This window comes from Impatiens glandulifera, chromosome 6 (assembly GCF_907164915.1).
Source record: "Impatiens glandulifera chromosome 6, dImpGla2.1, whole genome shotgun sequence".
In the NCBI taxonomy this organism is placed as follows: Eukaryota; Viridiplantae; Streptophyta; class Magnoliopsida; order Ericales; family Balsaminaceae; genus Impatiens; species Impatiens glandulifera.
The window spans coordinates 30,157,963-30,173,761 of NC_061867.1; the positions used below are offsets into that span (position 1 = coordinate 30,157,963).

General features: G+C 36.8%; 2 protein-coding genes across 3 annotated transcripts; both read left to right on the forward strand.

Annotated features, from left to right (window-relative positions):
• The first annotated feature begins 1,362 nt into the window (after positions 1-1,362).
• LOC124941830 lies at positions 1,363-5,993 on the forward strand. Of its 2 annotated transcripts, none has more exons than XM_047482184.1 (8): positions 1,363-1,783; positions 1,884-2,014; positions 2,256-2,333; positions 2,422-2,466; positions 2,552-2,596; positions 2,683-2,734; positions 5,294-5,390; positions 5,641-5,993. In XM_047482184.1, exons 1-8 carry the CDS (start codon positions 1,456-1,458, stop codon positions 5,804-5,806), a joined length of 942 nt encoding a protein of 313 aa, XP_047338140.1. In that variant the 5' UTR covers positions 1,363-1,455; the 3' UTR covers positions 5,807-5,993. The 2 variants fall into 2 exon arrangements, with proteins under 2 accessions (XP_047338140.1, XP_047338141.1); XM_047482185.1 differs by having other exon boundaries at positions 1,623-1,783; positions 1,891-2,014.
• Positions 5,994-6,599: 606 nt separating this feature from the next.
• On the forward strand, positions 6,600-11,453 carry LOC124943461 (uncharacterized protein PF3D7_1120000-like). The gene is made up of 7 exons (XM_047483961.1): positions 6,600-6,632; positions 7,830-8,000; positions 8,802-9,290; positions 9,814-10,152; positions 10,504-10,617; positions 10,698-11,329; positions 11,441-11,453. Exons 1-7 carry the CDS (start codon positions 6,600-6,602, stop codon positions 11,451-11,453), a joined length of 1,791 nt encoding a protein of 596 aa, XP_047339917.1.
• Positions 11,454-15,799: the final 4,346 nt, after the last annotated feature.

Genomic DNA, 15,799 nt, shown 5'->3' on the forward strand with positions numbered 1-15,799 from the left:
ACAAATATATTTTTTTAAAACATTTCTAAATAATCTTACATCAAACAAGTCTTTATAAAAAAAACTGATAAGTTTTCAATTAATGTGTATTGAAGCTAAATTAACGTGTTTTCAGAGGAGTACGCGTTGACGCTTCTTCATATCACCTTCTTTTTCATAAACATCATTTTTTTTCTTTACTCTTCATTAATGGACTTCTTATGATCTCTATAAAACCAGCAATGACATTTTTGTCCGTATGATTCATTATTAATTCATTTGTATTATAGATTTTGTATAGAAAAAAAAGCAATGAATAGACAATCAAGTATACTGAAATTCTTTGAACAAAAATTATATATATATATATATATATATATATATATATATGTGTGTGCTTGTTCTTTACAATAAATTAACAACACAACTCAAATGTAATCTATTTTTCAGACCTCTCCAATAGATCATTGTTATTCTTCATTGTCTACGCCGAAGAAATGACAGTTAACTGCAAAGAAATAAAATAGCCATAAAAGTTCTTATAGAAACCATTTCGGGGCCCGAAATCACCCCACAAAGTTTGGGACTAGAAATCACCCCGAAATGTTGGTTTTAGGATTAAAAATAGTAGTTTCGGGACCAAAAATGCTGGTTTCGGGGACAAAAATAGTAGTTTCGAGACTCTTTTTTACAACCCTAATCCAAATCGATTCAGCAGCTAAAATAGAATATTGATATCCAAATCTTTTACAACCCTAATCTAAATCGATTCAGTAGCTAAAGTATAAACGTTAAACATAAATATTGATATGACAATCATTTCGAACGGAAGATAAACGAAGGAAATAAAAAAGACTTACCATTTCGATCGATCGGAAGAGAAAAAGTCGATGAACGTTTCAGTAAGATCGGTAGTGGATTGGGTTTTGGGAAAATGAAACGAAAGATAAAGAGAGAGATGTCGTGAGGGTTTTGGTTTTGGGGAAAAATGAAACGTTTCATAAACGGAAGAAGTCTTACCATTTCGATTGATCGGAAAAGAAGTAGATGAAAATGAAAGAAGAGAATCGCCGGTGAGTTTAGGAAAATGAAATAAAAAAGAAAGAGAGAATAAAACAAAAGAGAGAGAAAAAATATAGTTTTGGTTTTCGGGGAAAATAGAAAGTTTCAATTTAATTATTTTTTTACTCTCTCTCGGATTCGTGGCTTATTAGTTTTTGTAGAAATTTCGTTGAGAATATCATTTCTGAAACGTATATCTGGTAAATCGTGTTAATGAGTAGTGAGTGAGCAGAGGACAAACAAATATTTTACCGAACAAAAATCTGAATTTTGCAAGGTTCATGAAGAGTAGTCCATTTTTTGAATTAGACCGTACTTGGTCATTTCGTCAAATTTCCCTGGCAAGTGCAAGTAAAAGTTTAAATTGATATTTGTAGGTGAAAAAAACTCTTCTTCTCGCAATCGTCACATCGGATGAGTTTGCGTGCTTCTCTTCCGCGCACCTCAGGCACGCCGCCGTTTGCCGGTTCACAGCAGCAGCAGCAGCAGCATCGATCGAGGCGATTATCTTTTGGAAGTGTCTCTTTTGCCACTACGTTTGCGAAGCCTCACTTTTTGCACCGTTATCTACCGAATAACTCCGATCATCATCTCCGGCGGTCCTCTGCGATCTTCATGTCATCCGAAGACGGAAAACACATCTCTTCCCAACCATTTGAGCTCCAAAATGAGTTCGATTTCGAGAAAATCGTTGATTCCAATGGTTATCTCTCCATATGCGGTTTTGGTTCTCTACTGTCTGGTACGTAAGTTTGCACTTTTTTATTATCTTATACCGAGATATATTAGTTTGCTTGTTTATATATTCACTTATACGGTTTGACAATGCATTCTTGGATTAGAGCGCAGTGCGAGAAGTACATTTCCAGATTTGATCAATTTTAGAGTTGCTAGATTGAGCGGATTCAGACGTGTTTTTGCCCATGTAGCTCCAATTTTCTTTGAACGTGGCATCGCAATTCCTGAAACGAAGGTTGCGTACCAGAACTAATCGTTTCTTCAAGAGTAAAATAGATGTAGAAAAATAAAGTGTTATCAGTAGTTGTATTGCTTTTAAATTTGAATATAAGCTGCTTCAAATTCTTAAGAACTAGATATATAGTGGCCAATTGGATCATTTACTTGATCACGCATTTCAGGTTTCAGCAAGATGTGGAACTAGTTGGAATTGAGTGAGTTAACAATGATCCTGAAAGCTTTTTCTTTTTTGTCAGGAAATATCGAGCTTAAGTGTTGAGCAATGTGATGGTGAGACTCTGGTTATTACCATCTTCGAGATCAAAAGAGCAGAGGTACACACACCTATGTTTTATTTTTCTCTTTTTCCATGACCTTGTATCTCAGCCTAGGTAGTGAAATCTGATCTCTTATTTGTTATAGATTCCTTCTTTCATCGAGAGGGAGCACGAGTTTCGGTTCTTAGCTGTAAGATTCCATATGGAATGTCAACCTCAATTTCATTATACGTTTCCCTCATCCTTATTTTAAACAGCAATGTTTGTTTGTGCAGGTTGCTCCTCAAACCCTAGATGAGAAGCCATTAATCCTTCCAGCGGTACATGATACTGAAAATGTTGTTTATATGCATTTGATGTTATCAGTTTCTTTTACTTTCCCTTTATATTATTCATTTCTTTTCAGGTTCTTTGTGCAAGATATACTGATGAGGAATATTTTCAGAATAGGTGCAAAGGTTGGTACTCTTTCTGCTTCTGCTGCTTTTTGACTACTCAAATCTTATTAACTTGTTGACTAAATCACATCTTTAATTAGTCCCAACATTCTAATAACGCATAAGCATAAATCCAATGAGGTAACTATGAGTTTCTATGAATAAGAGAAATAGAATGTATATTGAATTACAGAAGAATGATCTGCATCTATTCATAGAAAAAGTAACTAATGTGCGGTTTCCACTGCTCACAATCGCACCCACTAACTCTACAACTCTTATATTATATTGGGTAATATTTGGTAATTCTATACTCCCCTTCAAATTGGATGGTACAGATTGTATATTCCTAACATGTTACACATGTCATCTAATATTATCTTTGGTAGAGCTTTGGTTAGTATATATGTAACTTGAGATCTTGATGGAATGTGAAAGAGTTCCACTATTCCATTATCAACTTTCTTATGGACTAAGTGTTTGTCAATCTCGATGTGGTGTTTGGTTCTATCACGATGAACCAGATTCTTGGCAATATTAATGGCGGTATGTTATTCCCTCTTCTAGCCTAGCGGCAACAAGAGGTGGATATCCCAGCTTCCTTGAGGTCCTGGGTTCGAGCTCATCAGGTGACAAGTTCTGTGTCTGGTTAAATGGTTAAGTGTGTTTGCGGGTTATATACTTAACCCGCGAGTCGCACTTCAAAACAGATGCAGAACCCAGCGTTCTCAAAAAAAAATGCAGTATGTTGTCGCAATAAAGTTTGATAGTCTTGTCATCGATGATTCCAAGTTCCTTAAGGACTCTATGCCATCGATGATTTCAAGTTCCTTAAGGACTCTATGGGCCCATGCACCTTCACATAAATTGAGAGTGAGGACTCATAGATCATCTCCAACACTGCTTGAAACTTTAAGTTGCTTCTTACTTGTCTATGTGACCAGGTTACCAAACATAGGCCCAATATGCTAAAGTAAATCTTGACATCTCTAGCCCAATATGCATAATAATATACTAGAACTTCTTGATTTTCATTCTCTTGAAACAATAAGTCTTTGCCTAGAGCCCCCTTGATGCATCTTTTGATTCCGTAACCTGCATTCATGTGTATTTGAGTAGGGAAGTCGAATTTACTTACAACTCTCACCAGAAAGCCAATATTTGGTCGGGTGTGAAAGTGATATACAAGGTCATTAGTTTCTCCCTTTATGAAGTAATATGTCATCCTTTTTTGATGCAATCTTGTTACAAGGGTCCATTGAAGTGTCAATCGATTTTCAACCGAGCATTCATGTTTCCTGTAACAAGTTTGGTGAATATTTGCGTTGAGACAAAATATGTCTGCCTATCTTTGATCGTGCCAATTCCATCTCGTGGAAAACTTACAATGTCCGAGATCTTTTGTGTCAAAATTCAAAATCTCACATGTTTCCTTCAACAAGTCTAGTTCATGAATTCTTTGTCATTGTCCCTTGTCAGAATTTTGTCATCAACATACGCAATGAGAATATCAGTTCTCTTCTTGCTTGAAGTCTTTATGAACATTGTGTAATCGACTTGACTTTGAGAATATTCAAACATTGTAACTGACTTTGTAAATTTGTTGAACCAAACTTGTGGAGATTGGTTGAGTTTCGTGGTCCGTGAATATCGAGGCAGAAACAACCATTTGAAGAGGAAGAGAACAATTGCTGACCTGTTCGAGATATTCTTGTCAGAGGATATGGTCTGATACCACATGAGTTTCTATGATGAAGATAAATTTTGTATACATGATTTACATTCTTATACATAGAAAATAATAACTAACTGGTGGTTCCTCTCCTACAACCGCACTCACTAACTCTATCACTCTTATGTTATATTGGGTAATATTCAGTAATTTTACAGTAACTGATTCAATTGGTGTATTAGCTTTATGAGTGAAACACTTTTGTATCAGGATTCTGATGAAAGAAAAAAAAGAATAAAGAAGGAAAAAAAGGATGTTTATCCAAATACCTTTGATATGAAAGGTGTAGTTGACTGGGATACACAAACAGTTGTGTAAGCTTCCCTCCGATGCTCTAATCTTTCATTATTATGAAATTTGTACAGTTTGTAGATAGCTTTGCGACAAAATCTTTCTGCCCTTGTCAAGCCCAATCAACCACTGTCTCCGGCTAGAAGAGCAAATTATATTGTCGTTGCCTTTTGTTTTAGCCATTTAGGCATATATGAATTTGGATATGGGCTATAATAAGTTTGTATATACTCTGTTTCCAAACCGAATCTCTTCAGGATCAATACCCAGAACTAAACTAGATAAACATATGAGATGGTATTTCTAAATGAATCCAATTCTCCTCGGTCTAAGACTTTGTTTGATGTGGGTATTTGAATAATCAAGTGATTATTTGAAAAAATAATTTTTTTGATGTAAGAATTAATTATTTATGTAATATGATATAAAATATTTTTAGACATGGTATGTGTGCTCTACCACTGAGCTATGAGTCTGCCTTAAATTTGTTATTACTATGGGTTATTTAGAGCTTCTCAGTTGCGCATACCTACTACAATTTTACCATCATTCTGCAGGAAGTCACGAGATCTATTTCAATCGATACGGTAGACATAATATCGACAAGATTTGGCGTGATGATGTTTTACCTTGCCGCGTGTACCTCCGACATTGGTAATCACTTACTATTCTTCTTTATAATTAGATTATGACCCAATTTGAAAACAAATGGAAACTAAATTGGATCCCGATAGAGTGGGGTCTTTAGCGCTGAACATAAATAATAGTGGTACATTTTGTAATTCTGATTGATTTTGAGACATACATGATCAAAGACTGATGATTTAGGTTATTTGAAATAATGAGATCATTTTCAAATAGAATCTAGAATGTTAGTCGAATAACTTGTTCATCACTGTTGCAGTGTGTTGGCAGCAAAGAATCTTGGCAAAGAAGCCTACAACAACTTCTTAGACCACACATTCCTTGCCGATCGCGAAACAACAATTGGAGAGTACTTGAGAACGACGGGTGCAGGAATAATGGAAGAGGAACCTCCAGAATTGCTCAAGTTTCGCTATGGTGGATGATCCATGATTGTTAGTTAATTAGCATTAGCTTGTTGTCATTGCCAGCTAACAACACATTGCAGCAATACAAACTGTAAGTGTTATGTATCATCCCATGTTAATTTATTTGAATTAAATTACTAATATATGCTTAAGGATAATTTGATATATTCGTGGATAATTTGAAAAGATTGATTGATTTTTATGAGTGTTTTGTCGTCTCTCGGGAAGTCAATAAAGGTGACGAACAAGTCTGCATTTTAGTGTAAAAAGTGGTGGATTATGCTTGGCAAAATTTCGGGGTTTCACCAACTCAAGCTTACCCCGAAAAATTGGGTATTAAGGTGACCAAAGGTACTTGATTCAGACCCGATTAATTATAAGGAACCAATTTCCTTGGAGGATCCAGTTGTTTATAAATTTGAATTGAATTTTAAAAATGACTCGTTTGTTTTATAACGTCGAGTCTTCATCGACAATGAGAACGCCATACCTTTCTCAATTATTTACGAGTAATAACGTCCAACTCCTCGTATTTTCAAATTTCATAAAATGTTGATAAATTAAGTTGATATTATTTTTCAAACTAAAAAATTGGATTGACAATTACAAAGATAAGACAAGAATTGTAAAAATAAAATTGAATTATAAAGATAGAATATGTATTTTATTTTATGTAATGTATTTTTTATAATATTTATTTAAATTACTTAATTTAATATGTTTAGTTTTAATTATATATATTATATTTATAAAATTAAATAAAAATAAAATATATGTTGATAAATTAAGTTGATATGGGAAATTGGATGAAATGACCCTACAAATAAGGGAAATTGCATCCGTGGTAATGTTTACTAATTTTTGATCTGATGACCACTTATTTTTTTTTTGACGATTTTACCCTTTTCGCGTTACGCGAAGGGACTCCGCGTTTCGCGAAGTGAAACGGTATTGATATATATACTCAAATTTCTTCATTTCTCTCATTTTCTTTCTCTCTCCTCCTTTCTTTCCTCCGGATTTTGTCGCCGGCGGCGTAAACTCCGGCGACATCGACTATTATGAATGAAATCTACAAGATAAGAAACCTAATCCCCGAATCTATGTTTATATAACAGATTTACGTTCTTATTTGTAATTCTTAATGAAACCCTAACCCTAAATATGTTCTTTTTGGTGATATTTGTTCATTTTGAATCATATTTGTTCATATTGGGTTATATTTGTTCATATATGTTCATATTTGTTCATATATTGGTTTATTAGTTCATATTGGTTCATCTTATTGATTGTTCTTTTGGCTGTGATGATATTTGCAGATGATATCGTTTCTGCTAGTTACTTAACGAAGCGTTAAGTACTTAACGAAGCGTTAAGTACTTAACGAAGCGTTATGTACTTAACGCTTCGTTAAGTACTTAACGCTTCGCTAAGTACTTAACGCTTCGTTAAGTACTTAACGCTTCGGCACGCGCGCGTAGGAAGACGAAGAGGCGCGCGTATATGCACGCGCCATACCATATATTTTAAAAAATAAAACATTTGGACATTCATTTCTTTCCCTCTTCTATCCTCTCGATTCCTCTCTCTCTACAACCGTCTCACTGAAGAACACATTGACAAGGCCGATCTTCCCGTCCCCCTCGTGTCCTCCCTCTCTATCATTTATTCCCCATAAATCTCAGGTTAGTTTTATTTTGGTTGTTGCATGTCTTTTTTTGGTTATGGGTTTTCATATTTGCATGTTTAGTTTTAGGGTTTTGGCTGTTTCAGTTTATTTGGTTAGGTTTAGCGTTTAATGTTTGTTTCTGGTTATTGATTATTGCATTATATTTGCATGTTTGTTTCTGGTTGTTGGTTATTGTTTCTGGTTTAGGGCTAAGTACTTAACGCTTCGTTAAGTACTTAACGCTTCGCTAAGTACTTAACGCTTCGTTAAGTACTTAACGCTTCGTTAAGTACTTAACGCTTCGTTAAGTACTTAACGTTTGATGTGGTCTATGTATATGATCTTACATTTTTGTTGTTGTTCCTTTTGTAGATGGCAGAAACCACCGTTCCTGATTTCCCTGGACGTATTTCTTGGAAAAGCGCCCTCTGCCTTAAGAAGATTGTAACGAAGTTTGAGGAAATGGATCTTGTGGAGAAGGTGTACAATACCCAATTCCGATATATAGTCTCTGCGCCAGTGTTGCAGTTCTCAGGAACTATTGTACATCACATGTTGCTTAGGAGGGTAACCTCAACCTCCAAGGAGATTACTTTCAATATCAATGGGCAAGAACTTGTGTTTGGTATGAAAGAGTACGCCTTGGTGACGGGCCTAAACTTCGGAAGGTTTCCTGAGGTGAACGAAGAAGAATGTCGAGGTTGTCCACCTCTGTTGGTAAAATATTTTAAAGGGAAGTCGAGTGTAGTAATGCAAGACTTGGAGACTGCTTTTTTGAGATGTAGAGATAAGGAAGATGCCTGGAAGATGGGGCTGGTATGCTTGATTTGCCTGTACCTATTTTCATTTGACCCAAGGAGGGTGGTATTTGCCAAAATCCTCCACATGGTCGAAGACGAGGAAAGTTTCCTCCGATTTCCTTGGGGGAAAGTGACCTTTAGAGCCACCCTCAAGGGTTTGAACAAGAACATGAGACATCTCAGTCACACATATTATAAGAAGAAGAAGAAGAGTACTACTGATCCTTATGCTCCTTTTGCTTATAACATTTATGGGTTTGCACTGGCATTTCAAGTGTGGACATATGAGGTCATCAAAGGTTTTGTTCCTAAATTTGCTAGAAAGAATGAGCTTAATGATCCTCTACGCCCAAGGTTGTTAGTCTATCATTCCAACAGGAAGAACACCTTGATCGAGATAAAGACTGTCCTGGAGACAACGGATCTGACTGAGATGGAAGAGTCCTCCATGGAGAAGAGGTTATACAGTGGTGAGGACTTTGAACAAATAGATGAGTCAACTGATGAATTTTTTGAGGGATTTACAGAAGGGAAGTTAGTGAAGGAGGATTATGATGATGAAGAGGAGGGAAGTGAACCTGAGGATGAACATGAAGATCCTACTTCCAAACCAAACACCCGGAAGAGAAAGGCTGCGCTTAATCTCAAAGAAGCAGTAAACCTGAAGAGGAAGCTTGCTTATGAATCTAGTCCTGCCAACATTCCTAGCCCCCCATCCGCTACTACTCCTGGATTACCTCCAACATCTTCTGTTGGATGTAAATGTGAAGAGCTGAAAGAGGAGGTAAAAGCGCTGAAGGAGGAGCTCATCAAAGAGGTGAAGGAGGAGCTCAAAGAGATGAAAACAGCTTACGAAGAAACTCAAACAAATCACAAGGCTTATATGAAAAAGTTGGTTGTTAGTATGTGCGAACAGTTATTAGCCAAATCCAACCAAAGGATGGCCACTTTAATTGTGAAATTAGATAGTATGGAGGAGGAGAGGAAGAAGAAGAAAAAGAAGAGCAAATTGGAAAAGAAGGCCAAGACTGAGGTAAGATGAAGATACTTATCGCTTCGTTAAGTACTTATCGCTTCGTTAAGTACTTAACGCTTCGTTAAGTACTTAACGCTTCGTTAAGTACTTAACGCTTCGCTAAGTACTTAACGAAGCGATAAGTACTTAACGAAGCGATAAGTACTTAACGCTTCGTTAAGTACTTAACGCTTCGTTAAGTACTTAACGCTTCGTTAAGTACTTAACGCTTCGTTAAGTACTTAACGCTTCGTTAAGTACTTATCTTTTGTTGTTCTTAACTGACCACACTGTTGTTTTATTTTTGCAGGAAGGGAATGTGGAGGAGATGAAGACGAATGACATGGAAATGAAAGATGGGAAGGTGGAGGAGGAGAGTGAGAAGGTGGAGGATATGATGACGAATGAGATGGAGATGAAGGATGGGAAGGTGGAGGAGGAGAGTGTGAAGGTGGAGGATAAAACTGAGGTAAGATTTGATTAGCGAAGTCTAATGTTTCGGGAAGTAAACGTTAACCACACTGTTATTCTATTTTTGCAGGATAGGAAGGCGGAGGATAGTGTGATGAAGGTGGACGAGACTGAGAATAGTAATGAGAAGGTGGATGGTGGGGAGATTGAGAAGGTTGAGAAGGTGGAGAAGGTTGAGATTCAGACTGATGTAAATGTGGATGGTGGTGAGACTGAGAATGATGTGAAGGTGGATGGTGGTGAGACTGAGAATGATGTAAAGGTGGATGGTGGGGAGATTGAGAAGGTTGAGAAGGTGGAGAAGGTTGAGATTCAGACTGATGTAAAGGTGGATGGTGGGGAGATGTTGCTCTACGATATGATGCAAGAAATAATTGACAAAAAGAAGGATAAGGTCAAGGTTGAGAAGGTTGAGAAGACAGCCAAGGTTGAGAAGAAAGCCAAGGTTGGGAAGGTTAAACTCAAGGTCGGGAAGGTTGAGAAGACAGTCAAGGTTGAGAAGGATGCCACGGATGGGAAGGATGAGAACGATGGGAAGGATGGGAAGGATTCGAGGGATGGGAATGATGAGAACGATGATGATGATTTCCAATTATACAACACTCCACCTAAAGGAGTAGTTCCCAAAAAAAGAGTGAGGAAGCAGAAGAAAGATGAAGACTACACCAACCCTTCTTTGTCAAAACAGCCAAAGACGAATGATCCAATAACTATCAATCCCCTTCAAAAATTTGATGATGAGTTGTTGGTTCAATTACAGAATTGGTTGAAAGATGAAGCTACCAATGATGAGACAAAGACTGTGTTTACTTGCGAAGCACGAAAGAAGTTGTTTGTTAGAGTTCTAACAAAGTCCACATGGCTTAAAGATCCTGTAAGTCTTGCATTTCATATTAATTCTTTAAGTTATGAATAAGGTTTTTGATATATGCTGCCTTTTCCCCCATTTTGTAGGAAATCGACGCAGTCTGCCACTTGTTGCGCAAAAGGATTGAGCAATATCCCAAGACATATAAACATTGCAAAGTATCAATAGGGGATTGCTTATTAGCAGATATGATGAGGCGAGAGTATCCGAACTATAAAAAAGATCCTGACAAATTTCCAATAGCAGACGTATTTTCTCAGTACTTCTGGGGAGCGCCTCATAGACATATGCCAGAATGGCCAGTAGTAGACGATATTTACGTGCCTTTGAACATTGGCAACAAGCATTGGGTACTGTGCGTGGTTCGTGTACAAGATAATCACATTGACGTTTATGACTGCGACTCGAGTATTTATAGGAATCTCGATCCATACATGAGACCTTTGTGTGAGATGTTCCCACGAATATATGCAATGGGAGCCAGTGATGCTGAGCTAAAACGGTATCCTAATTTCAATTTCCAGAAACTGACATATAAAAGGTTGCCACACCCAGCCAAAAATGCAGTCGCCAAATATGGGGAAGTACCTAGAGCAGATGAAAGTGGGGATTGTGGTGTATTTATGCTTATGCACATGGAATACTTGACTGCTGGTTTAGGTGTAGAGAATGTGACTTCCAATGAAATGGAGTTTTTTCGACAAAAGATGGCGGTCCGGTTATTTCATCAAATTACAGAACCTTAGTTTGTATTGTAATCGTTTATTGATTTTTGGATAGAACTTGACTTGTGCTTATGTATTCTGAACTTGTATTACTTTTTGGGTAGAACTTCAACTTAAGTTACATTTAATGTTAAAATATTTGTAGTTTTAATGTAGTCTGGTTGGTTGGTATTATGATATTTACATACCAAAGAATTGAACATATAAATCAATGTATCAAGTAACTAACTTAAACTCACTGAAACCAAGTTTTACTTAACGAAGCACTTAACGAAGCGTTAAGCACTTAACGAAGCGTTAAGTACTTAACGAAGCGTTAAGCACTTAACGAAGCGTTAAGCACTTAACGAAGCGTTAAGCACTTAACGAAGCGTTAAGCACTTAACGAAGCGTTAAGTACTCCTTCAGTACACAGATAAACTAGATACAACATACAGATTACAACTTATCCGATTACAACTTATCCGAGTACAACTTATCCGAGTACAACTTATCCGATTAAAACTTATCCGAGTAGAACTTATCCGAGTACAACTTATCCGAGTACAACTTATCCGAGTACATAATACAACTTATACAAAACACTTATACAACTTATCCCAATCAATCTAAAGGCTCATATTGTTGAGATGATGGCTCGTGCTGTTGAGAAGAAGAGTCATGATGCTTAGATGATGATGCTTTTGCAGTAGATGGAGCAGGCATGACTGCTTTGCATGTGGCCCTATTATGTCCTAGTCCACCACATGAGCTGCATCGTCTCGGAGCCTTACGTACCTCACCTTGAGATGACCTACGCTTTGTTTGTGGGCGCCCTTTCTTAACCTTGACAGGTGGTTTTAGACATACGCGTTCCTTGATCATTTCGGGAATATCCCAATCGTCTTCATCACCAGCAGGGTAACATGTCTCCGCATATGCATTCATCCAAGATTCAGTTGTGTAATATCTGTAAGAATGGAAAATAAAACGATTAAACAATTGGTTAAATTGATTGAACATGTGAGCTGAATAATACCTTGAACAAAAGTCATAACAAACCAAATTGCGGTGACGGGCAGCAGCCATTGCATGAGTACAAGGAAGACCAGAAACTTCAAATACCCTACAAGTGCAGTTCATGTCTTTCAAATTGACTTTAAAATGAGACTCATTGTCATGCACATAAAACTCGAATCGGTTAAGCGATGATACTGTATAGAATCTAGCCTTCTCGAATCCCTCACGTAACCACTTTTCATATGTTGGAGATAACACTTCTCGGTGGTTGGACGCTCTTTCTCTTCTCTCATTAAACCAACCTTGTATTGTCAATCTTAAATACTCGGCCATTGAGGAAATGGGGTACTTTCTGGCTTCCCTGCTCTGACTATTAAAACTCTCAGCATAATTGCTTGTCAGTTGATTGTATCGCTTACCGGGGAAAAATGCTCTACTCCATCTTTGAAATCCAATTTCTTCCAAATAGGCAGCAATCCTATTATCTTTAACCCTTATCTTGTCAAAAAAACGATTGAATTCGTGGACGGTGTACGCACGAGAAGCCATATCAAACTCCATATGACAATTATCAGTTTTGAATTTCGCGTTGATATTCATCTTTATGTGATATGTGCACGCACCGTGGTATGCTTCTGGAAAAACAGCACATAAGGCATTGGCGATGCTTGGGTGTCTATCGGATACGAAGACGAGATCATCAACTAATCCAATTGCTTCTCTCAATTTTTGCATAAAATAAGTCCAAGAGTTATTATTCTCTGAATCAACAACTCCGAATGCGACAGGATATAATTGTTCATTAGCATCTAATGCAATAGCCACCAATAGTTGACCTCCCACCTTGTGCTTAAGAAAACTGGCATCAACACACAATACGGGACGACAAAATGCTTTGAAACCCCTAATAGAGAGGCCTAGGGACATGAACATATACTTGAAGTGCCCGACCTCGTCTGTTTGGATGTCTGTTATGGTACCAGGATTATGCTTCTCCAACATATATAAGTATGAGGGTAATTTTTCATATGAATCCTCAACCGTTCCTCGCACCGCCACTAATGCCATTTCCCGAGCCCTCCAAGCCTTATTATAAGTCAAATTTACCCCATAAGTTGCCTGCATGTCTTCAATTATTTTCTTAGGCAAGTGATTATGGTGATGGTCCATATACTTACTCTTCACGCATTGCCCAATAACCCATGCTGGTGTTTGCATTTTCTTCTCTGGCCTAGATAGAACTGAGCATGAGTGTTGTTGGTCGAATTTCCGGATCTCAAACATCTCAGATAATTTACCTTTCACGGCACGCAATCTCCACTTGCAATTCTCATCCAAACATTTCACATACCAAAGATGTTTTCTTGACTTCTCCACCTTGAATTCAAAATGATTAGCCATCGCATATTTATATAGCATCAGTTGTAGTTCTTTTTTATTTTCAAACAAGGCACCCACTTCCAATACAGTTTCAGTAGTTAACGCCAACGCAAATGAGGGGTCTGTCGGTGATATGTCTGTCGGTGATATGTTTGTCGGTGATATGTCTGTCGATGGTGTACCAAATGATGATCTTCTTGCACTACATGGTGTACCCAATGATGATCTTCTTGCACTAGTAGGTGTACCCGTTGATGCTCTTCTCGCACTATGTGGTGTAGGTATCGATGCATGCAAGTCCTGAGTAAGTGGGATGTGAGGCAAAGAGTTATCTCCGGCTTCATTACTTTCAACAAAGACCTCCGAGGGTAAAGCTTCTGGTACAATTTTCTGAGTCAATTGTGGGAGAATACTTTCTTGAGTTGGGTAGGTAAGTAGTGGTATCTTTTCTTTAGTAAATTGTGACTTCTCTACTACAGACACACACAATGGTGACACGGTTCTACCCAAAATCAAGCGTGATAAATATATGTTCAGATCCTCATCATCTTCAATAAAAACGGGTTTAGGATTTGTGATATTCGGAATATCATACTTCACTTGCAGCACTAAATCATAGGTAGATTTCTGCACTTGAAGTCTTTCATGGAGTTTATCAATTAATTCAGCATAACGAGTACTTTGGGGTAAATCCAATGTTTTGATTGAAGAGGCATCAAAAAACCATATTCCATTAGCATCAACTTTCCACTCTCCATTATAGAAAACGAAAACTTCGGCTGCAAGAAAAATGGGAAACGGGATAATTAATACTGTGAAATGGAAACCCTTCGCGAAACGGGAAGTACTTAGCGAAACGGGAAGTACTTAGCGAAACGGGAAGTACTTAGCGAAACGAGAAGTACTTAGCGAAACGGGAAGTACTTCGCGAAACGTGAAGTATCATCAGATGAAACCCTAAACAACGCAGTGATTCGAAAATGCATAAATGAACAACAATAAACTTGATATACATAAACTTACCAATTGCTACAATGCTTGTGCTCGTCGTGGAGCTCATTGAGTGCCGCCGTTGAACTCCGTCGCCGGCGAGATTAGAGAGAAGGAGGAGAAAAGCGGAAGGGAAGAGAGAGAAGAAGAAGAAAAGAAATGAAAAAAAGATGGTCAGATTTTATTATATAGTAAGGGTATTCTGGACTTTTCACAGCGTCTCACTTCGCGAAACGCGAAGTCCCTTCGCGTTACGCGAAAAGGGTAATTTCGTCCAAAAAAAATTAAGTGGTCACCAGATCAATTTCAATTATCTGGTGACCACGGATGCAATTTCCCTTATTTGCAGGGTCATTTCGTCCAATTTCCCGTTGATATTATCTCAAAAATTGGATTGAACAAAGATAAGACAAGAATTGTAGGAATAAAATTGAATTATAAAAAGAAATTGTATTTTTTTTATGTAATGTATTTTAAATAAAAATAAAATATGTGTTATTTTAATATTTATTTAATATATTTTATTTTAATATATAATATTTAAATTATTTAATTAAGTATTATTAATTTTAATTATATATATTATATATTAGAAATGTTTTGGAGAGAAATTTGGGAAAGGAAATTAGAGAGGGAAAATTTTTTCTCTTTTCTCTCTTATTGTTTATCTTTTTTCGTAAGTAATTAATAATGTAGTCCCTCTCTAATTTTATCTTTCAAATTAACAAAAATTAAGTATATTTTGGGAATGAAAATAAAAAAATAAATTTATTAAAAAAAAATTTGAAATTTGGGTAGACATGAAATTGCCTCTTGAAATATTGGGGGATCCCACATAATTTAAGTCTTCAAGGAATCAAGAGCATCCATATAATCAATAACTTTTCATGACAAATATCAAACTTGTATAAAGTAATAAAAAATAGAAAATTTTAGAATTTTCAACAATCAAAGGTAGAATTGTGAGTTTTGGAAATATCTTAACTGAAATCAAATATTTCGACACCCATATACCTACTCAAAAGTGACTCTCAATATCACTCTCGTGATCCAAATTCTATTTATAACGTGAAGAATACACCTTCACAGGAATC